The 21,495-nt window shown below is 47.8% G+C and overlaps 3 protein-coding genes and 2 non-coding genes across 7 annotated transcripts in view; 2 read left to right on the forward strand and 3 right to left on the reverse strand.

The window, feature by feature from the left end:
* The first annotated feature begins 8,639 nt into the window (after positions 1–8,639).
* On the forward strand, positions 8,640–13,040 carry map2k1 (mitogen-activated protein kinase kinase 1). Its single transcript, XM_049724155.2, has 11 exons — positions 8,640–8,876; positions 10,717–10,927; positions 11,015–11,161; positions 11,232–11,309; positions 11,510–11,561; positions 11,697–11,821; positions 11,976–12,180; positions 12,258–12,322; positions 12,383–12,444; positions 12,518–12,563; positions 12,642–13,040. Exons 1-11 carry the CDS (start codon positions 8,794–8,796, stop codon positions 12,753–12,755), a joined length of 1,188 nt encoding a protein of 395 aa, XP_049580112.1. The 5' UTR covers positions 8,640–8,793; the 3' UTR covers positions 12,756–13,040.
* A 1,324-nt stretch (positions 13,041–14,364) lies between these two features.
* rpl4 (ribosomal protein L4) lies at positions 14,365–17,427 on the reverse strand. The gene is made up of 10 exons (XM_049724157.2): positions 17,282–17,427; positions 16,576–16,747; positions 16,397–16,503; positions 16,047–16,185; positions 15,687–15,811; positions 15,450–15,579; positions 15,217–15,373; positions 14,952–15,035; positions 14,659–14,779; positions 14,365–14,585 (listed from the first exon to the last, which is right to left on the reverse strand). The coding sequence occupies exons 1-10, from the start codon at positions 17,282–17,284 to the stop codon at positions 14,502–14,504; spliced, it is 1,122 nt and encodes a 373-aa protein (XP_049580114.1). The 5' UTR covers positions 17,285–17,427; the 3' UTR covers positions 14,365–14,501.
* LOC125971403 (small nucleolar RNA SNORD16) lies at positions 15,879–15,978 on the reverse strand. Its single transcript, XR_007482450.1, has one exon. It is a non-coding gene; the product is annotated as a small nucleolar RNA SNORD16 (small nucleolar RNA).
* On the reverse strand, positions 16,247–16,345 carry LOC125971404 (small nucleolar RNA SNORD16). Its single transcript, XR_007482451.1, has one exon. It is a non-coding gene; the product is annotated as a small nucleolar RNA SNORD16 (small nucleolar RNA).
* Positions 17,428–17,675: 248 nt separating the features above from the next.
* Positions 17,676–21,495, forward strand: part of zwilch (zwilch kinetochore protein) — a 28,799-nt gene continuing 24,979 nt past the window's right edge. For 2 of the 3 annotated variants that reach the window (XR_007482361.2, XR_007482362.2), the window contains exons 1-18: positions 17,676–17,883; positions 18,004–18,046; positions 18,119–18,214; positions 18,302–18,429; positions 18,605–18,792; positions 18,885–18,967; positions 19,043–19,198; positions 19,280–19,351; positions 19,498–19,591; positions 19,661–19,713; positions 19,795–19,888; positions 19,957–20,036; positions 20,117–20,273; positions 20,366–20,394; positions 20,460–20,596; positions 20,685–20,780; positions 21,044–21,159; positions 21,239–21,335. Coding sequence is in view for 1 of the 3 variants with exons in the window: in XM_049724151.2 (XP_049580108.1) it covers positions 17,834–17,883; positions 18,004–18,046; positions 18,119–18,214; positions 18,302–18,429; positions 18,605–18,792; positions 18,885–18,967; positions 19,043–19,198; positions 19,280–19,351; positions 19,498–19,591; positions 19,661–19,713; positions 19,795–19,888; positions 19,957–20,036; positions 20,117–20,273; positions 20,366–20,394; positions 20,460–20,596; positions 20,685–20,780; positions 21,044–21,159; positions 21,239–21,315 (1,749 nt within the window). In the remaining 2 variants the exon portion in view is untranslated. Of the gene's footprint in view, positions 17,884–18,003; positions 18,047–18,118; positions 18,215–18,301; positions 18,430–18,604; positions 18,793–18,884; positions 18,968–19,042; positions 19,199–19,279; positions 19,352–19,497; positions 19,592–19,660; positions 19,714–19,794; positions 19,889–19,956; positions 20,037–20,116; positions 20,274–20,365; positions 20,395–20,459; positions 20,597–20,684; positions 20,781–21,043; positions 21,160–21,238; positions 21,483–21,495 lie in introns of those variants that run through there. The other variant, XM_049724151.2, reaches the window with a different exon arrangement.

A 21,495-nucleotide genomic window follows, 5' to 3' on the forward strand; every position in this document is an offset into this window, starting at 1 on the left:
GGCATGGTAAGGCAAGGCAAGGCAAGGCAAGGCAAGGCAAGGCAAGGCAAGGCAAGGCAAGTACAAGGCAAGGCAAGTACAAGGCAAGGCAAGGCAAGGCAAGGCAAGGCAAGGCAAGTACAAGGCAAGTACAAGGCAAGGCAAGTACAAGGCAAGGCAAGGCAAGGCAAGGCAAGGCAAGGCAAGGCAAGGCAAGGCAAGGCAAGGCAAGGCAAGGCAAGGCAAGGCAAGGCAAGGCAAGGCAAGGCAAGGCATGGCAAGGCATGGCAAGGCATGGTAAGGCAAGGCAAGGCAAGGCAAGGCAAGGCAAGTACAAGGCAAGGCAAGTACAAGGCAAGGCAAGGCAAGTACAAGGCAAATACAAGGCAAGGCAAGTACAAGGTAAGTACAAGGCAAGGCAAGGCAAGGCAAGGCAAGGCAAGGCAAGGCAAGGCAAGGCAAGGCAAGGCAAGGCAAGGCAAGGCAAGGCAAGGCAAGTACAAGGCAAGGCAAGGCAAGGCAAGGCAAGGCAAGGCAAGGCAAGGCAAGTACAAGGCGAGGCGAGGCGAGTACAAGGCAAGGCAAGGCAAGGCAAGGCAAGGCAAGGCAAGGCAAGGCAAGGCAAGGCAAGACAAGGCAAGGCAAGGCAAGACAAGGCAAGAGCAAGCGCAAGCACAAGTACAAGTACAAGGCGAGACGAGACGAGTCCAAGGCGAGTCCAAGGCGAGTCCAAGGCGAGTCCAAGGCGAGTTCAAGGCGAGTTCAAGGCGAGTTCAAGGCGAGTTCAGCGCAAGGCAGCGCAAGGCAGCGCAAGGCAGCGCAAGGCAGCGCAAGGCAGCGCAAGGCAGCGCAAGGCAGCGCAAGGCAGCGCAAGGCAGCGCAGGGCAGCGCAGGGCAGCGCAAGGCAGCGCAGGGCAGCGCAGGGGGCAAGGCGCAAGGGGCAAGGGGCAAGGCGCAAGGGGCAAGGGGCAAGGCGCAAGGGGGGAAGGCGCAAGGGGCAAGGCGCAAGGCGCAGGGGGCAAGGCGCAAGGGGCAAGGCGCAAGGGACAAGGCGCAAGGGGCAAGGCGCAAGGCGCAAGGGGCAAGGCTGCAAGGTGCAAGGGGCAAGGCAAGGCGCAAGGGGCAAGGCGCAAGGGGCAAGGCGCAAGGGGCAAGGCACAAGGGGCAAGGCGCAAGGGGCAAGGCGCAAGGGGCAAGGCGCAAGGGGGCAAGGCGCAAGGGGGCAAGGCGCAAGGGGGCAAGGCGAAGGGGGCAAGGCGAAGGGGGCAAGGCGCAAGGCAAGGCGCAGGGGGCAAGGCAAGGCAAGGCAAGGCAAGGCAAGTACAAGGCAAGTAAAAGGCAAGTACAAGGCAACGCAAGGCAAGTACAAGGCAAGGCAAGTACAAGGCAAGGCAAGTACAAGGCAAGGCAAGTACAAGGCAAGTACAAGGCAAGGCAAGGCAAGGCAAGTACAAGGCAAGTACAAGGCAAGGCAAGGCCAAGGCAAGGCCAGGGCAAAGCAAGTACAAGGCAAGTACAAGGCGAGGCGAGGCGAGGCGAGGCGAGGCAAGGCAAGGCAAGGCAAGGCAAGGCAAGGCAAGGCAAGGCAAGGCAAGGCAAGGCAAGGCAAGGCCAAGGCAAGGCCAAGGCAAGGCAAGGCCAAGGCAAGGCCAAGGCCAAGGCCAAGGCAAAGCAAAGCAAGTACAAGGCAAGTAAAAGGCGAGGCGAGGCGAGGCGAGGCGAGGCGAGGCGAGGCGAGGCGAGGCGAGGCGAGGCGAGGCGAGGCGAGGCGAGGCGAGGCAAGGCAAGGCAAGTACAAGGCAAGTACAAGGCAAGGCAAGGCAAGGCAAGTACAAGGCAAGTAAAAGGCGAGGCGAGGCGAGGCGAGGCGAGGCGAGGCGAGGCGAGGCGAGGCGAGGCAAGGCAAGTACAAGGCAAGTACAAGGCAAGTACAAGGCAAGGCAAGGCAAGGCAAGGCAAGGCAAGGCAAGGCAAGGCAAGGCAAGGCAAGGCAAGGCCAAGTACAAGTACAAGGGCGAGGCGAGGCGAGGCGAGGCGAGGCGAGGCATGGCAAGGCATGGCAAGGCATGGCAAGGCATGGCAAGGCAAGGCAAGGCAAGGCAAGGCAAGTACAAGTACAAGTACAAGTACAAGTACAAGGCAAGGCTAGTACAAGGCAAGTACAAGGCAAGTACAAGGCAAGGCAAGGCAAGGCAAGGCAAGGCAAGGCAAGGCAAGGCAAGGCAAGGCAAGGCAAGGCCAAGTACAAGTACAAGGGCGAGGCGAGGCGAGGCGAGGCGAGGCGAGGCGAGGCATGGCAAGGCATGGCAAGGCATGGCAAGGCATGGCAAGGCAAGGCAAGGCAAGGCAAGGCAAGGCAAGGCAAGGCAAGTACAAGTACAAGTACAAGTACAAGTACAAGTACAAGTACAAGTACAAGGCAAGGCTAGTACAAGGCAAGGCAAGTACAAGGCAAGTACAAGGCAAGGCAAGGCAAGGCAAGGCAAGGCAAGGCAAGGCAAGGCAAGGCAAGGCAAGGCAAGGCAAGGCAAGGCAAGTACAAGTACAAGTACAAGTACAAGTACAAGGCAAGGCAAGGCAAGGCAAGGCAAGGCAAGGCAAGTACAAGGCAAGGCAAGGCAAGGCAAGTACAAGGCAAGGCAAGGCAAGGCGAGTACAAGGCGAGGCGAAGCGAGGCGAGGCGAGGCGAGTACAAGGCAAGGCAAGGCAAGGCAAGGCAAGGCAAGGCAAGGCAAGGCAAGGCAAGGCAAGGCAAGGCAAGGCAAGGCAAGGAGAGGCAAGGCGAGGCAAGGCGAGGCGAGGCAAGGCAAGGCAAGGCAAGGCAAGGCAAGGCAAGGCAAGGCAAGGCAAGGCAAGGCAAGGCAAGGCAAGGCAAGGCAAGGCAAGGCAAGGCAAGGCATGGCAAGGCATGGTAAGGCATGGTAAGGCATGGTAAGGCAAGGCAAGGCAAGGCAAGGCAAGGCAAGGCAAGGCAAGGCAAGGCAAGGCAAGGCAAGGCAAGGCAAGGCAAGGCAAGGCAAGGCAAGGCAAGGCAAGTCCAAGGCAAGTCCAAGGCAAGGCAAGGCAAGGCAAGGCAAGGCAAGGCAAGGCAAGGCAAGGCAAGGCAAGGCAAGGCAAGGCAAGGCAAGGCAAGGCAAGGCAAGGCAAGGCAAGGCATGGCAAGGCATGGCAAGGCATGGCAAGGCATGGTAAGGCATGGTAAGGCAAGGCAAGGCAAGGCAAGGCAAGGCAAGGCAAGGCAAGGCAAGGCAAGGCAAGGCAAGGCAAGGCAAGGCAAGGCAAGGCAAGGCAAAGCACAGGCACAGGCACAGGCACAGGCACAGGCACAAGCACAGGCACAGGCACAGGCACAAGCACAAGCACAAGCACAAGCACAAGCACAAGCACAAGCACAGGCACAGGCACAGGCACAGGCACAGGCACAGGCACAAGCACAGGCACAGGCACAGGTACAAGCACAGGCACAAGCACAGGCACAAGCACAGACAGGATCGAGCACGGGCAAAGCGCTGGCACCCGCAAAGCACAGGCATGCGCAGGCTCAAGCAGTGGCACAAGTACAGGCGTGGCGGAGCACAAGCAGGCACAAGCACAGGCACAGGCCCAGGTTCGGCACAGTATTGTACGGCTCGACGCAGGCACGGGCACAAGCACAAGCCAAGCACAAGCTGGAGCACAGGCACAGGCACGGCCCGGGAGAGCACGGCACTGGCACGGGCGGAAGCACAGGCACGGGCACGGCACGGCACGTCAAGGCTCGGCACGGCACAGGCGCGGGCAGCCACAAGCACAAGCTGGCACGGCACGGCATGACACAGCAAGGCATGGCGCAGCAAGGCAAGGCAAGGCAAGGCAAAAGCCAGGCAAGGCACCGCAAGAGACGGCGAGGCAAGTACAAGGCGAAAGCATGGCGAGACGACAGCAAGGCAAGGCAAAGTTACTCAGGGCTAGGCAAGGCAAGGCAAGGCTGGGCAAGGCAAGTACAAGGCAAGGCAAGTACAAGGCAAGGCAAGGCAAGTACAAGGCAAGTACAAGGCAAGGCAAGTACAAGGCAAGGCAAGTACAAGTACAAGGCAAGGCTAGTACAAGGCAAGGCAAGTACAAGGCAAGTACAAGGCAAGTACAAGGCAAGGCAAGGCAAGGCAAGGCAAGGCAAGGCAAGGCAAGGCAAGGCAAGGCAAGGCAAGGCAAGGCAAGGCAAGGCAAGGCAAGGCAAGGCAAGGCATGGCAAGGCATGGTAAGGCAAGGCAAGGCAAGGCAAGGTAAGGCAAGGCAAGGCAAGGCAAGGCAAGTACAAGGCAAGTACAAGGCAAGTACAAGGCAAGGCAAGTACAAGGCAAGGCAAGGCAAGGCAAGGCAAGGCAAGGCAAGGCAAGGCAAGGCAAGGCAAGGCAAGGCAAGGCATGGTAAGGCAAGGCAAGGCAAGGCAAGGCAAGGCAAGGCAAGGCAAGGCAAGGCAAGGCAAGTACAAGGCAAGGCAAGTACAAGGCAAGGCAAGGCAAGGCAAGGCAAGTACAAGGCAAGTACAAGGCAAGGCAAGTACAAGGCAAGGCAAGTACAAGGCAAGGCAAGGCAAGGCAAGGCAAGGCAAGGCAAGGCAAGGCAAGGCAAGGCAAGGCAAGGCAAGGCAAGTACAAGGCAAGGCAAGGCAAGGCAAGGCAAGTACAAGGCAAGGCAAGGCAAGGCAAGGCAAGGCAAGTACAAGGCAAGTACAAGGCAAGTACAAGGCAAGGCAAGTACAAGGCAAGGCAAGGCAAGGCAAGGCAAGGCAAGGCAAGGCAAGGCAAGGCAAGGCAAGGCAAGGCAAGGCAAGGCAAGGCACGGCATGGCAAGGCATGGCAAGGCATGGTAAGGCATGGCAAGGCAAGGCAAGGCAAGGCAAGTACAAGGCAAGGCAAGGCAAGTACAAGGCAAATACAAGGCAAGGCAAGTACAAGGCAAGTACAAGGCAAGTACAAGGCAAGGCAAGGCAAGGCAAGGCAAGGCAAGGCAAGGCAAGGCAAGGCAAGGCAAGGCAAGGCAAGGCAAGGCAAGGCATGGCAAGGCATGGCAAGGCATGGTAAGGCAAGGCAAGGCAAGGCAAGTACAAGGCAAGGCAAGGCAAGTACAAGGCAAATACAAGGCAAGGCAAGTACAAGGCAAGTACAAGGCAAGTACAAGGCAAGGCAAGGCAAGGCAAGGCAAGGCAAGGCAAGGCAAGGCAAGGCAAGGCAAGGCAAGTACAAGGCGAGGCGAGGCGAGGCGAGTACAAGGCAAGGCAAGGCAAGGCAAGGCAAGGCAAGGCAAGGCAAGGCAAGGCAAGGCAAGGCAAGGCAAGGCAAGGCAAGGCAAGACAAGGCAAGAGCAAGCGCAAGCACAAGTACAAGTACAAGGCGAGACGAGACGAGTCCAAGGCGAGTCCAAGGCGAGTCCAAGGCGAGTTCAAGGCGAGTTCAAGGCGAGTTCAAGGCGAGTTCAGCGCAAGGCAGCGCAAGGCAGCGCAAGGCAGCGCAAGGCAGCGCAAGGCAGCGCAAGGCAGCGCAAGGCAGCGCAGGGCAGCGCAAGGCAGCGCAAGGCAGCGCAGGGCAGCGCAGGGCAGCGCAGCGCAGCGCAGCGCAGCGCAGGGCAGCGCAGGGCAGCGCAGGGCAGCGCAAGGCAGCGCAAGGCAGCGCAGGGCAGCGCAGGGCAGCGCAAGGCAGCGCAAGGCAGCGCAGGGCAGCGCAGGGCAGCGCAGGGCAGCGCAGGGCAGCGCAAGGCAGCGCAGGGCAGCGCAGGGCAGCGCAAGGCAGCGCAAGGCAGCGCAAGGCAGCGCAAGGCAGCGCAGGGCAGCGCAGGGCAGCGCAGGGCAGCGCAGGGCAGCGCAGGGCAGCGCAAGGCAGCGCAAGGCAGCGCAAGGCAGCGCAAGGCAGCTGGAGTTTTGAGTTTTCCTTTGCCCTCTTGGGAGTTTAAGATCAGGGGATGTTTGAGAATATTTGCCATTTTTCACATGTCATGAGTGTTGTTGTTAGTCACCTAAATGTTGAACAGAGGCTGTGATTTACCAAAGTCGAATTCTTTCTTTGGCAGCCTCAGACATGGCAAATAAAAACTCTTGTTGCAAAGCGTGGAGTAGCACACTAGTTCTCATTTGTGTCTGTATGTTTGAATTTGTTTTAGGATTGCCCCAGCGAGCTGACACATCATGGAATCCGCCACTGAGGGGCTGACACCGTTAGCAAAGCGTGGAGTAACACGTCGACAGACGATCTAAATAAGTCATAGTTGTTGTTCAACCGTTCTTCTTTCTTTTTTTTCATGACTGTAATGTAGCGTTGGCCATCGCCTGTACGCCGACGGCAGTTGCGCCTCCGTGCGTCAACTGATAAGGAATATTGAACGGGACGACGCCGTCGCGGCGCGGCGCATCCCCCGATAGATAAATAAAAATAGAATAAAGCCTTCACCGTGTTATGTTGCAGGTGCATTTGCTGTGCACCGTCCGTAGAGACGGCAGGCGGGCGGAGAATCGATTAAATCCCCGCGATCATTATAATCCAAGGTAAACGCTGACATTTCAGGCAGCCTGTTGTTTTTGACTGAGGGGTGTAACGCGCGCCGCCCAAATGCATACTATATGGACAGGGGGGCGCGGGAAATTCAGTGGCCGAAATGCATTAATGTCACATGTCATTATTATTTGCCGCCAAAAAGCCTCGTCCGCTACCACTAGACTCGCGAGGGTGGGGGCCTTGGGTGGGTGTCGTGAGGCCGAAATGCATTAACGTCGCAAGTCCGGGCGGCCATTATTATTTGCCGCCAAAAAGCCTCCCTCGTCCGCTACCACTAGACTCGCGAGGGTGGGGGCCTTGGGTGGGTGTCGTGAGGCCGAAATGCATTAACGTCGCAAGTCCGGGCGGCCATTATTATTTGCCGCCAAAAAGCCTCCCTCGTCCGCTACCACTAGACTCGCGAGGGTGGGGGCCTTGGGTGGGTGTCGTGAGGCCGAAATGCATTAACGTCGCAAGTCCGGGCGGCCATTATTATTTGCCGCCAAAAAGCCTCCCTCGTCCGCTACCACTAGACTCGTGAGGGTGGGGGCCTTGGGTGGGTGGGTGCCGGTCGTGAGAAGATGCCAGCCATGGTAGCGCATAATATAATCATATTATAATTGTAGATGTGAACAATCTAATTATTAGAAACTAGCAATTGGACAAACATACTGTCATGAAGCTGTGTAATGATGCATTCCTTGGGTCACGGCAGAGTAGCAGGAAAAAAAAGGGAATATCCGAGCAATAATAATACATTTTATTACAGGCTCTTGGCCCACAGGGTTAAAAAAAAAAAAATAATCACATACATTAAAATAAATAAAAAAAAGAGTACATTTCAAATGTTATGAGAGGCACTCATGCCAGCGTCCTCTGCTGGTGGATGTGCACTACATCCAGTATACCTCACAGATGAATGTTGACGTCAATAAAACAAAATGACGTACTTTCCACAAAGTGATCTGAGCAGATGTAAGAAATGGAGAGTTGGCTTCCAAAGCTTGGAGCTGTTGCGGCCATGTTCCGCCCTACGAAGCGCCGCCACCCAGCTATCCTTTCTGGTCTGGTCCGCAGGGAACCGATATAACTTCTTGGTATCGCTTTTTTGGAAGTGATAGGCACACCCTATGGCACAACAACTCTTTACTATGGTTTAAGTTGCCTACGTAAATATTAGCGTCCGCCGCTTTTTGCCAATACATGTGAATGTTTCAGGTAAAAGTCCATTTCTTTAAAATGATCGAATGAGAGGAATACATTTTCAATACAAGCAAACTGTCAGTTGTGTTCATCTGAAGAGATTTCAAATCATCTGTCAATATAATACAGAAACAAATTGTGTTCGAAATATTCTGTCAAATGCCACCGAGTTGTGGCACACCACTTAAGACAAACCTGGGCAAATTACGGCCTGCGGGCCACATCCGGCCCTTTGTGCGTCCCTGTCCGGCCCGCATGAGGCCAATCGTAATTTTAAAAAAATTAAAATAATTTGTGTCGTGCGTACCAGGGCTGTGGACTCGGTTGGATTTTTGCACCGAGTCCGGCCTCTTGACCACCGAGTCCGGGTCCGAGTCCGGCTGTCCATTTTTTCTGTTAATTCATGTGACTGCTTAGTCTTTATTCAAGGCTAATTTCGATCAAAATCTAAATAATTACAACAGTTTTGTGATGGCTTTGTCTAAAACTAGTGCCTTGACTAAAAATAGGTCAGGAAACCCTCCAGTGGAAGTGAAAACGTTAACTGCCAGTACCAGGGCTGTGGACTCGGACTCGGTCGGACTCGGTCATTTTTGCCGGACTCGGTGCTGATTTTGACCGAGTCCACCGAGTCCGACAATAAAAAAAATACGTTCAATTTTATTTTCATCATGCTGCTGAGAATGCGCGTAGGAATACTGTCCACAGCCCTGCTTACGATCAATGCGGCCTCGTTGAGTTGCACTTAGGCTAATGTTAACATTATGTACCAATGTCAAGGACGATTATGTCACCCAGCTTATATCATTATTTAGATTTTGATCTAAATTAGCCTTGAATAAAGACTAAGCAGTCACATGAATCATGTTACGAGTTGTGATTCGCCTGTTCGCCAGCAGAGGGTGCCCTAAGCCGCTTCACGACCATGCGGAAGACAAGTGTAAATATTTTCGTGACGTCACATCTTCCGGATGATTTCCATCCAGCCATTAATAACTATCTCAGTCCTGTAGGTCGTCACGGTGCCGCAGTCGCTCTTTAACACTTTATCGTCCTCTCATTAATATCAACAATAATAGTCTTTGGCCTGTCATTCGTGAGCACGATGCAGAAGAGAAGGAAGCCCGAACCAATCCAACTCAACCCGATCCCCGATGGGAATATCATCAACGGCACCGGAGCCACAGAGTGAGTGTCACGCAATATTATATTGACGACTATTAACGCTAGTTATTATCTCTCCCGAGCTCATATCATTCAAATTTGGACTTTGCGATGAGTGTACATTTTAGATGCGCTTCTATTATAGAATAAAACCATCATGTGCATGTGAGTGGTTCTTCGTGATTCATGAATTGACGACACTATTCCAGCAACAAGTTGGGTGTGTAGGTGTAGGCGTCCTCCCACGACCAGTGATTGAAATCGTGCAGAGTGGTGACATTGCGCTCTACTTATCACTTCCCAGTCAGGCCATAGAAACATCCTGGATGGGAATTACATAATGTGTCCGTCCACTCTGATGCTGGCTGCAGAGAGGCGGAATATCTTCCTTCATCTGCTGTCATTGTGATCATACAATACAGCATCCCATGCTTTATTATTTGCATTTCGATGCATTTAAGTGCAGTAAATGCAATGGCTATATTGCTGACAAAATGCTTGGATGCCACTATAAGACCAGAACATCAACGGGTAGATAAAAGTGCACAGAATAGACCATACATACCCCTTGTTAATCATCTGTGCAAAAAGTTGCCATGGCTTTACTGCTACTGGTGCTGGTTCTGCTGCCGACATGCCATTGGCATGATTGTCGAACACATTCCTGGTTGCATGAGGCAGGTGGTGACTAGCCAAGGAACACAAACAACAGAAGAATTTATGACATAGTGAACTCTGCCTTCTCTTACAAGCCAAACTTCTCCATTTGAGTGCTCAGTCGTGATTATATTCAAAAACTTTGACTGCCCAAATGCTAAACACAGCGGCATAGTCACGCCTTAGGATAATTTGAAGTATTCAGTGAAGCAACCATGCATGTGTTAAGAATGTGGGAGGAAGTGGGAGTGTTGAGAGAAAAGCTACACAAGTGCTGACAAAACATCTTAAGTCGACACAGAAAATCCCAAATCTCACAACTGTAGTGGAATCTTGTGTATTTCTTTACACCTTGCCACTATAAATATTGGATTAGGCCCCCTTATTTGCCTTTTCTCTGCAACATCAAAATATATATATATTAAAAAAAAGGCACACTAAAAATATGACTGTGTGTGTGTGGGGGGAAAAGCTTTACATTGAGTCATGTTCGATTGGTTTTAGGCTTTTTCCACACTCAGCGTTTTAGACTATGCCTTCAAACGTTCCAATTGAAAGTACAGAAGCAGATGCCCTTGGTTTTTGTGTGGATGGAGTTCAAGTGGCCCGCGTACTGCGCCTCTTGGTCCCTCCCACATGTCAGTATTTCTGGCGACCTCCACTTTTTCTCGCTCTTGTCGACAAAACACCCACGCCGCCCACGGCTAACTCAACTCCGCATGCAGTATCCATGGTTATGGATCAGAAATAAAAGAAGTGGACCCCTTTTGTTGTCACTCACGCCAATGTCAACCGACAGACCGTGTCAATCAAAAGACTCGGGATGATGCATGCAGCGCCACGGTAATAATAAATCTGAGAGCAGCCTGTGTAAAGAGCTCTTTACTGCTTTATCCTGTTTGGCTTCTCAAGGTAATTGGTTGCCATGACAGCACCAAAGGAGCTGCCTCGCAAAACTGATGAGATGTGCGCGAGATAGGCTCAAGCCAGCCACTCTCACTGAATTTCTGGCTGCTTGGTTGATTGTCATTGTCCCCACAGGACAAATAAATCACCAGAATCAAGCTGTGTCTTTTCCATTTGGCCTCAGGTTCCTAAATATGCTTCCTGTGTTCTTTTGGGACGAAGGGGGTGGTTCAAAAGAACAGACATCTGCCAAAGTGGCCTTTGGAAAAGCTCTTATAACATGCCTGTGTCTTTTTGCAAGAACAAACTTGGAGGCCCTGCAGAAGAAACTGGAAGAGCTGGAACTGGATGAGCAGCAACGCAAACGTCTGGAAGCTTTCCTGACGCAGAAACAGAAAGTGGGAGAGCTGAAGGATGATGACTTTGAGAAGATATGCGAGCTTGGCGCAGGCAACGGTGGGGTCGTCTTCAAGGTTTCCCACAGGCCTTCCGGTCTGATCATGGCCAGGAAGGTAAAGCCGTTTGTTGGATGGGGAAAACAGCACCGTGATTTCATTGTCGTTTTTTTGTAAGTCGTGACAAGCTTTCCTGTGTTTCAGCTCATCCACTTAGAAATCAAACCCGCCATCAGGAACCAGATCATAAGGGAGCTTCAAGTGCTGCATGAATGCAACTCCCCCTACATTGTGGGCTTCTATGGCGCGTTCTACAGTGATGGAGAAATTAGCATTTGCATGGAACATATGGTAGCCTTCATATTTTCAAATTTGTTTTCAAGTCTTCCATCAACCATATTACCTTTGTTGTTGGTTTTAGGATGGAGGCTCCTTGGATCAGTCACTCAAGAAAGCTGGAAAGATCCCAGAACAAATCCTCGGCAAAATCAGCATCGCTGTACGTAGACAGCCCTCCTCGTATTCCGTCATTTCACAAACATCGAGAATGATTCATTCGTGCAGGCTTAAATTGACACCTCTAGGGAGTGACAAGTTCTAAATTTTCCTCTTCCATGCGGGTTCACACTAAAATAGCCACGGGTTAATGGCAAATGGGGAATCCGAAAGAGGATCTAAATGCCATTTTTATGTTTGCAGGTCATTAAAGGACTTTCCTACCTGAGGGAGAAACATAAGATCATGCATCGAGGTTGGTCACCATCCACTGATATCTATCTTCACATTCAGTCCCGTATTTGGACTACGTTGTGCACCATCTGTCCGACTCCACTGACAATCATGATGTTATCCCCCAACATGCTTTCGTCATCTCTCATTCTGTCAGATGTCAAGCCATCAAACATCCTAGTGAACTCCCGCGGTGAAATCAAGCTGTGCGACTTCGGAGTTAGCGGACAGCTCATAGACTCCATGGCCAACTCCTTTGTGGGAACACGATCTTACATGTCTGTAAGTTGACATAGGTGTGCCGCTCTACCACTCATGCACACGAAAATCTGCAATTATACTGGCACAGTCGAGAGGTTTTTAGGTTCAACTCAGTTCATGGAGCTGCCAACTTTGTTGCAGACTACTTTTTTTCCCTCTCTATTCTTTACCACAGCCAGAGCGGCTACAGGGCACCCATTACTCGGTCCAGTCCGACATCTGGAGTATGGGTCTGTCCCTGGTTGAAATGGCCATTGGAAGGTTCCCTATCCCACCGCCTGATACAAAAGAGCTGGAGCACATCTTTGGGACTCAACTGGGAGGTGCAAATTCTGCAGAGTCCTCACCAAATGCTGGGCCTACTGGGCGACCTGGCAGCTGTGAGTCCAATATGGTTCAGATTTAAAATAAGCTTTTGCCGGGACGCATTGATGAGGTATTTGTTTTGTACTCGCAGCTTATGGATCGGACAGCAGGCCCCCAATGGCCATCTTTGAATTACTTGACTATATCGTCAATGAGGTGAGTGCTGACACAATTTAAAGTGGTCACTGCTTCCGTAACCTAAATTCCCCTTTGTAGCCTCCACCAAAATTGCCTGGGATGTTATTCAGTTCAGAATTTCAGGACTTTGTCCATAAATGGTAAGGCAAAAAGGTCTGGAATTTGTTGCATGTTCTACTGCAAATATTTCAAATTCATGACTTCCCATTTCAGCTTGATCAAGAATCCCGCTGAAAGGGCAGACCTGAAACAGTTAATGGTCGGTGTCGACACATTAAACATCCCCCAGGTTGCACAGTTCAAGCTTCAACTCACCTGACATTTCATCCTCCTGCAGGTGCACCCTTTCATCAGACAGTCAGAGGCAGAACAAGTTGATTTTGCCGGCTGGTTGTGCACCACCATTGGCCTCAACCAGCCTGGGACACCCACTCATGGCTCAGCAATGTGACCTCCAGCAGCTGGAGTACAGTAAAACCTGTGCCCTTTAATCCTCTAACAGGGTCTCTACATTTTTTTCTTAGGAATTGGGCCAAACAGTGCAATGAAATGTTATGTATTTTAATGACAAACCCACATGCCAAATGAAATTACAAGCGTTTGACTAAAATGGGCTGCTTTACAAGCCTGCCTAAAAAGCCATCTTTTTCTATCAAATAATGCCATCTTAAGTGTGCTTAAAGCTAGCTCAGAATCGTTGTTGTGAATGGTTTGGTGAAATAAACTGTGAACATGACTCCTTTGCCTTCTTCATATTCCATCTCGAGATGCCTCGGTTTAAGCGGGTGCATATTCTCGGGCTCCCACAGGTTCTTCAGTAGTGCTGAAAGAGCAGAACAGAACGTAGTGAGACACTTCATCCCAACTAGCTAGCTAGATACTATATAGGTCTGGTTCAGGACTTCCAACTTCAGAAACATGGACCAGGAGTGGGAGTATCATTTTGCCACCATTAAACAAGTTAGTGGAAATGCAAGGACATACCTTTTTTTTTTTTAAATGCTTCTTCATAGAGTCCCTTGCCATCTTGTTCATTTGGCAGCCTGAAATGGAACGCATCTTTAGTTAAATTACTGAACCACGTTAAAACTCTTTGTTTTCTGTAATCTGTGCATTGCTCAGGACTTCCAGATAATCAGGATTCATCAACACAGACCAAGTGGAGAATCATCATAGCTTTAAAAAAAAAATAATTACAAAGCCAAAGCTTTGCTTACTTGAGCGTCCAGTTGTCATGGTTAAGGATCCATCTTTGGTGTGTTCTAGTCATCTTGTTCATTGGCAGTCTGAAATGAGATGCATCTCTAGTTAAATTACTGAACCAAGTGAAGACTCCTTGTTTTCTGTAACTTGTACATTGCTCAGGACTTCCAGATAATCAGGATTCATCAACACAGACCAAGTGGAGAATCATCATAGCTTTAAAAAAAAATAATTACAAAGCCAAAGCTTTGCTTACTTGAGCGTCCAGTTGTCATGGTTAAGGATCCATCTTTGGTGTGCTCTAGTCATCTTGTTCATTGGCAGCCTGAAATGAGATGCATCTCTAGTTAAATTACTGAACCAAGTTCTGACTACTTGTTTTCTGTAACTTGTGCATTGCTCAGGACTTCCATATAATCAGGATTCATCAACACAGACCAAATGGAGGATCATCATAGCTTTAAAAAAAATAATTACAAAGCCAAAGTTTTGCTTACTTGAGCAGCCAGTTGTCATGTTTAAGTTGTCTTGCTCATTGGCAGGCTGAAACAGAAGAAATATTAGTCAAAAATGTCGACTTCAAAATAGTGTGTTAAATCAATGTTGTACCATACCGCTCATCCAACTTGTAGAAAGCAGCCAGAGCGTGTAGTATTCAACACGACCAGTAGGGGGCTTTTTCCACAAAGTGCATCTCACTATATGGTGATTCCTGTAGAGACAGTCCCATGAGTATATACATTTTTTTTCCAAGAGTTGACATCAACATGAAAGTAGCTGTTCTTACCTTAGTCCTAACCACTTTCCACTCCAAGATCAGAGAATACTTGGCTCAAATATAACAACTATGATATAAACACCGTTTAAATGTTCTTTATTTGGAATTGCATTTCTGTCAAGCACTTTAACCACAGAACTTTCGGTTGTATTTAGTTCTAGCATATATTGTTAAAGATAGGCCTGACTGCTCGTTTGAACCAAACTTATTTATTGTTCAACGAAGCGCTGCAGCCTTGATTTTCTTGGGTACTCCCTTCTTTTTAGGCTTCCTCTTGGGTTTCAGCATCTTAGCCTTTATCTATTGAAACCAAAGGAATTGAGTCAGACAATTTCAAGGTCCACACTTCCAAGAGTGGTTGCCAGTTTCTTACCTTCGGGTCATGCTTGAGAATGGCTAGACGCCTGAACGTCTTGGCGTACGGGTTCAGTTTGAACATTATTCTCATGTTCTTCAGAGGGTTCTTCTTCAAGACTCTGCGGTTGATCTTCTTACTGTAAGGAGAAGGCAAATTCTTTATGACATTTGTCAAAATCATTACATTTGAGGATTTGCTTTTGTTTATAGCTCAGGACTTAACACCAATCAGGATTCAGCAACATAGACCATAAGTGCTGTGTCACCATAGCGCCACCAAATTTTTCCTAAAACAAAACTTTCACTTGCTTGGGTGTACGAAGAGCTTTCCGGATCACTTCACTCTTCAGAATCCTGCTCAGGTCTGTGTTGGTCATCTTGTGCATTGGCAGGCTGAAACGCAAAAGTCAATTACGTCACAAACACTTGGAAAAAGCAAAAAAAAAAACCTCAACGTTCAAGTCTTCAATTTTCAGAACTTCCTTCATATCACGGGTGTCAAATAAACGGACCATGAAGTAGAAACCTCATCACAGAAGGCACAGAAACTTTTGCCGTTTGACATTAAACTCACTTGTAGTTGGCCTTGAGGGTCGAACCTTTACGCCAGGTGCCGTACAAAGAATCCAGTTTGCGGAAAGCGCTCTCAGTCCAAATGCAGAAGCGACCCACATGACCACCAGGGGCAATTCTAAGTAGGTTCAGCCTGTTCACATTCTGCAGAGTGATGCCTAAAAAACAAGTGCAACGTCACACAACCCATCATTGAAATGAACTTGTAACCACTCAAACAAAATGAAAACTTACCAGGAATATTTCTGAATGCCTTGGTGACGCCCGAATCTTGATTATAGATGATACAAGGCCCTCTGCGTTGAATGCGTCTACGGTTCCTCATTTTACCTTTACCGGCACGCATGCGCTGAGAGGCGTAGACCTGACAAATTGGACATTTGCAATGTTAGTCAGTCAATGTTGCTAGACTCCACTAGTAATGAAATAGCGTTGTGCAATTTAATCAAATTCTTGACACTCGTAATTTACCTTCTTGATGTCGTTCCAAGCTTTAAGCTTCTTAAGCAGGAGCACTGCCTCCTTGGTCTTCTTGTAACCCTCAACTTTGTCTTCAACCACCAGAGGGACCTCTGGGATTTCTTCAACACGATGTCCTGCAGAAAACATAACGTCAACATTTGGAACATCCACACCTTGTATATAAAAGGCTTCAACGGGACTTGCTCAGAATTAAAGACACATCAATACCCTGTGACAGCTGTGAGACAGCAGGCAACTGTCACTGTTCACAGGGTCAGACGCAAATTACACCATCATGGCAAGCAGTCACAACTTCCCTTTCACACTCAAACAGTTGAGGATTAGGATCCATTCGGAGGCATAGCTTACCTTTGGACATGATGAGGGCGGGGATGGCAGAAGCAGCCAGCGCAGAGCAGATGGCATAACGCTTCTGGTTTGTGTTGATCTTACGGTGCCAACGACGCCAGGTCTTGGTGGGGGCAAACATACGTCCTCCGCGACACATCTTTGAACAAAGTTAAGGTTATTACGGACACACTGACCCTATTGGTATTACTAAACTTGTGTGCTCAGACACAATGGTCATCAGTCAACTGAGCCAGTATTTGACAGCAGGCATTCTGTCACTGGACGCAGCGTCGGACGCAAATTACACCATCAGCGCACAGTTGGTCAATTACCTAGAAATGGCACAGTGACTAATTGAACAAGGATACGTTTCCAAAGGCACCCTGGCCGGAACGGTGAGTTCCACCACCCCTCACACGAGGGATACGGGCCACGGCTCTTCCGGTACCCCAGGACTCGGCACTGGTCTGGTGGCCTGAAATACACAAATTACCGCGCCACTAAAAAATTTTTTCATGAAGTACCGACTGATGTTTAATGCACTCACCTGCCAGCTCACTAACTGCATAGGGCTGACGGTTGTTCTTGCGCATGTTGGTATGCACAAAGTTCACAATATCAGGGCGAATGGGAGCCCTGAACACTGCAGGCAGGACAACATTTTTGCCTGAGGCGTCTCCTTTCTCGGAGTAAACCGAGATTAAGGGTCGTGCACAGGCCTGGAAAAGCACCATCATTATTTACATTAAGCAGATATTCCATTTCAAGAGTGCACCAAATCGTCATTAAATAAATGCAATTAAAATCTGCATGGATGTTTTTAATTCGATCCTCCTCTCATTAGGACTGCGCGAATACACCGACCGAGTGAGGCCTGTTAGCTCATACCAGTTAGCCCCACTTCGTAGGCCTGTTACCTGTAATGCATTAATGTGCGTACTTTGTCGAACCACAATAGAACACCTCAAAAGTTACACGCGTAAGAGACGCTAGTGCTTAATCTGGGATTAATTATAAATGTTAATTATTAGGCTTCCATTTAAGAAATGGGTGGAAAGACGATACACGTGTCATGAGAAAACTAGCCTACAACTAGTTCAAAATGGCTCCTCGTGCTAGTTGCCGTGGCCGGCAGCAATGCACAAACTTAAATTACAACCGAAAATAACCCTAGGAGCGGGTCACCTTGATATACCGTTGTTACAAGAACACGACATATACGTTATACAAATACAATTACAGTGGTTTCTTACCATAATCGTAATTTAAATTTCGGCTCGCCGGGAACCACGCTCAACACGCTGTGGCGGCCACTGGAAAAAGGAAGTAGTTAACGCGTCCTCGAAGGTTTTTGCCTCCGCCGATACGAAAACCACTTCCGGCAAAAGCCAAATATTAACAAACGGGTTGGGACAGCGAGAAAAAAATATTTTAAATTCAAAATAACTATTTAAGTAACTGAGTTACGATTTTACATTATTTGGCTCCAAATGTATACATTTAAGAGATGGTGCTTCTTGTGGGGACTATTTCTTTACGCCATTTTCTCAAACGTGGACATATTGAAGGAAGTACGTCATGAGCATAACGATATCATTTTATATAATTGCTTAATTTCCACAATGAACGCAAAAAAGCGCATATTAGTCGAATTTACTCACCCATTATTAATTTCTTTAGTCTTTTTTAAAATAAGAATTATTGTTTGTGTTGAACTCTGAACTTATGACGTCGGAGCGCGCGAGAGTCAAACTCTCAAGAGCAGCAGCCAAGTTGACATCGTTACAAAAAGAGATTTTTTACTTATGGCCACCAAGGTTTTATCACATGTAAAACAGTTTTTTAATACACTCAGGTGAGTTTTACGTGTTGTTTTATGATATTCGCGGTTCGGACGTTTAAATCGAAAAGCCTTATTTTCGTAGCCGTTAGCTGTGAAGTGCAGTGAATATTGTTCGTGCTTTTCTGTTTAAAGGAATCTTCAAGAAGATGAGAACAACCATTGTTGCACTTATGAGGTAATTACATTTTTTGATGACGGTGAGTTTTCTAATGTTTCCTATTAAATCGTGTGTATCTCTTGTTTTCAGGATGACATTCAAATATTGAAAAAGGATGGAGATAAAATTGCAGTTCTGAATTTATTGGACTATGGGCACCAGGAAGTCTTCATTTGTGAAAAAGCTGTGAGAACTTTTAAATCCACAGAAAATCTGTTGTTTGTGGATTAACGTCCATCTTCAAAATAAACTTTCATTTATGTTGTCTCGTAGGTTCCAAAACTAAATGACTCAGATGAAGACTCGACACTTGAGACATCAAACTGCGCCGATAGCGTTGTTGCGTTGACTGCTCCTCAAACTCAACTGGCACCGCTGCCTTTCACCATCGCAAAAGCAAGGTGCTTCCAAGTAAAAAAAGACCCCAGACAAACCAAATGATAGCCATAAGATCTTTGTGAGGCTCACCAGCCTTTATACATTTGAATGCTACTTAATATTAAGTGGTACCGTTTGAGCCACATTTCTCAAACGACCAATTTCATCAGCCAAAATGTTTGCGTTTTTATTTGAAAGGCAACTGCTGTCTTGGTACACATTATCTCAAAATGCCAACATTGAGGCTTTGGATGATCCTGCCCTACGACCTCTGTGGGTACGATGTGACATGTCGGATCCAGCTCGTACCACCTGGTTAGGAGCTGAAGGTGTCTCCGTGGCCAATGAAGTGTCTGGTGTCAAATTATATTCTGTTACATGCACAGGTACTGTTTATAATCGAATTGCTTAAATTATCCTGAAACAAAGTGAATTGCTGTGTGATATTTTTGTGTGTGTTTTCCAACGTAACTGTTAGGCCCCGTTGTAAACAAAAATGCTCTCATGACTTTGGACGAGCTAAAACGAGAGCACAAGAAAAGGCACCACTCATCATCCACGGTAAAGCAATATCCGAATCGATTCTCCTTTGAGTGTTCTCTTAGGGATTATGACTCCTTTTGTCATTGCCTCTAGTTGACAATTAAAGGGAGTGCCCAGTTTATCATGTTTGGCTCCATTGTGGTTGAAAACACAACAATTGAATCCCAAAGCAGCGTGACGGTGGATTTCAAGTGGAACCACGTGGAGCGGGTACTCGAGACACCCCCGCTGTCCTCTACAGCTACATTAGTAAGCTTAAATTCACACTCAAATGTCACCTAGCTCTCAAACCGTAACACACCCTCTAACCAACCATTTAAAATGTGTCAGAATATTAAAGTTGCTAGTGGAGACCAGAGAAGCCCCATGTTTGAGGTGTTCAGGGAGCTGCAGTTTCTTCAGGTATGTGATAACGGAGACTTGTTTTAAAAGAAAAAGTACACGTTTTGTTAGCTAGCATATAGTATGATATAGAATCACATTAGGAGGCTTACCGTCAAAATGAAATAGTCACCAGAATTTTAAACTGTTCCCGTTTGTTCTTTCAGGCTCTTGCTGATGGTTTAAGAACGGGTGAGGTGGAGTGGTTGACTCCTTTGGAAAGCAAGTCAGCAGTGGATCTGACCAAGGAATACATTCAAGGTATTCACTTCTTTTTATCATTTTTTTTTCAGGTTTTGCCTATGATAATCCTGTTTTCTTTTCTTTTAGAGCTACAGAGTGTCGTAAAATCACTACAGGAGCAGGATTTTAAACCAACAAAGGTAAGAGTAAAGCAGAGGGATCATATATAACCTTTCGTGTGTCCCATCCTATCCATCTTAATTTTTGGTCTGCTGCTAAAGACAAAGCCCGAAAGTGTCCCTCCAATTTTCAACTCTTTCCTGGAACGAGACGATTTGGATTTTGTGGAGACGCTATGGGTTCGCATGAGAAAGAGTGAGTCAGCATCGTTAAGCCAAGAAACCGGGATTCATGTGGCGGTAACCCAAACAAATATATTTCAGGTGTTGTTTGCTATCAAGACATCGTAGACAGCCTGAAATTGGTCATCGAGGCCCTGACTTACGGCTACGTCACGCCGTGGGTAAGGCTTCTCTCAGCCGGGTAACAAAGACAAATGACAGTCTGCTTCATTAACGGACGGCCGTGTTGTGCTGCCGCCAGATTCACCAAGACAATAGCAGCACGCTCAGCAAGCTCATCCTGCAGTCCTACAATCAGAAGATGGAGCACGTGTCGCTCACGGGCCTCATGCCTGTCCAAATGTTGTTAGAAATGGGCCTGAACAAGATGAGAAAAGATTACTTCAACTACCTTGTTGGTAATTTACTCCAAGCACTGAATCGCTTTTATGAAAGATTGTCTATGTGTTTGAAGTTGTACAGTAAATGTATTGCCATCCTTTTTTCTCAGGGGAAGAATTGACATCGCCCAACAACTTGGTAAGATTGGAGACATTATTCTGTGAGCTTTAGAGTGGATATTGAATATGTGTGATTCCATGCAGACTTATTACTTGAACACAGAGGTGGATCTGCAGGAGCAATTTATCCGCCTGAAGAAACTACACCATCTCCTGGAAGTAATTGTGACCTGCAGAACATTTTTAGATTTGCCCTATGACAGACTCTTCCTGCTCACACAGTAAGTCAGGTTTGCTCATTGTATATTTTTTTTGGGTAACCCATTGCGAAAATTCGACTTTTGAGTCTTCCTCTTGTTATTTTCACAGGTTGTGTTTACAGCATTACAAAACATCCCCCTATGATGAAACACACAAGTTCAAACTGCAAATCAAACCGACGTTGATCACTCAATTCTACCAGAAGTAAGGAAGGCAACCTTCACAAAAGCTACTCATTATGGGATTTTGTCCTATTTTATGCACAATTATATTTTGTGTGAAATGTGGGCCTGTTTAGGTGAGCACAGTTATTTTGTCTACAGGTATGTTAATAGCAAAAAATTGATGAGTCCGCCTGTCACTTCACGTCGATTTTTGTAAATGAATAATATTGAGCCGATGTCCCTATTGTTGTGTCCAGTGAGTGAATGCATGCCAGTGTTTCTGTTTGTTTATGTTTACTATAGTGAGGCTCCAGTTGTGTGGGGAGTGGAAGTGTCCAGTGGGCAAGGGCCTGACAAGGTCAAGACGTCCTTACAGGTCAGCGACAAACCACTGGTTGATCACGTCTTCTTCAAACCTGGTGAGTTTTGTCCACTCCAACACATCCGACTGGAAATCCAAGTCATGTATGTAACGATTTTTCATCTCTTTGCTTTTAGATCATACAAATGTAACAGAGGTCCAGCCTGTCTGCTTTTCAACTTTGGTGTGCTGCAGCCTTGTCAACTTTGCTTGAATTTGCACAGAAATAGAAGAGTAAGAATTCTATTCTCTGGCAACTTCTTTAAAAAAAAGACAGTGGGGCAATTTCACAGCAATGTTTTAATGGGAAGAGTCCAAATTTTTTGCAGCTTGTTATTGTAAACACTGTTTCCACATCAAATTAAAATTCAATCAACTTAATCATTGTGAGCAC

This window comes from Syngnathus scovelli, chromosome 6, assembly GCF_024217435.2.
Source record: "Syngnathus scovelli strain Florida chromosome 6, RoL_Ssco_1.2, whole genome shotgun sequence".
NCBI classification, from domain to species: domain Eukaryota; kingdom Metazoa; phylum Chordata; class Actinopteri; order Syngnathiformes; family Syngnathidae; genus Syngnathus; species Syngnathus scovelli.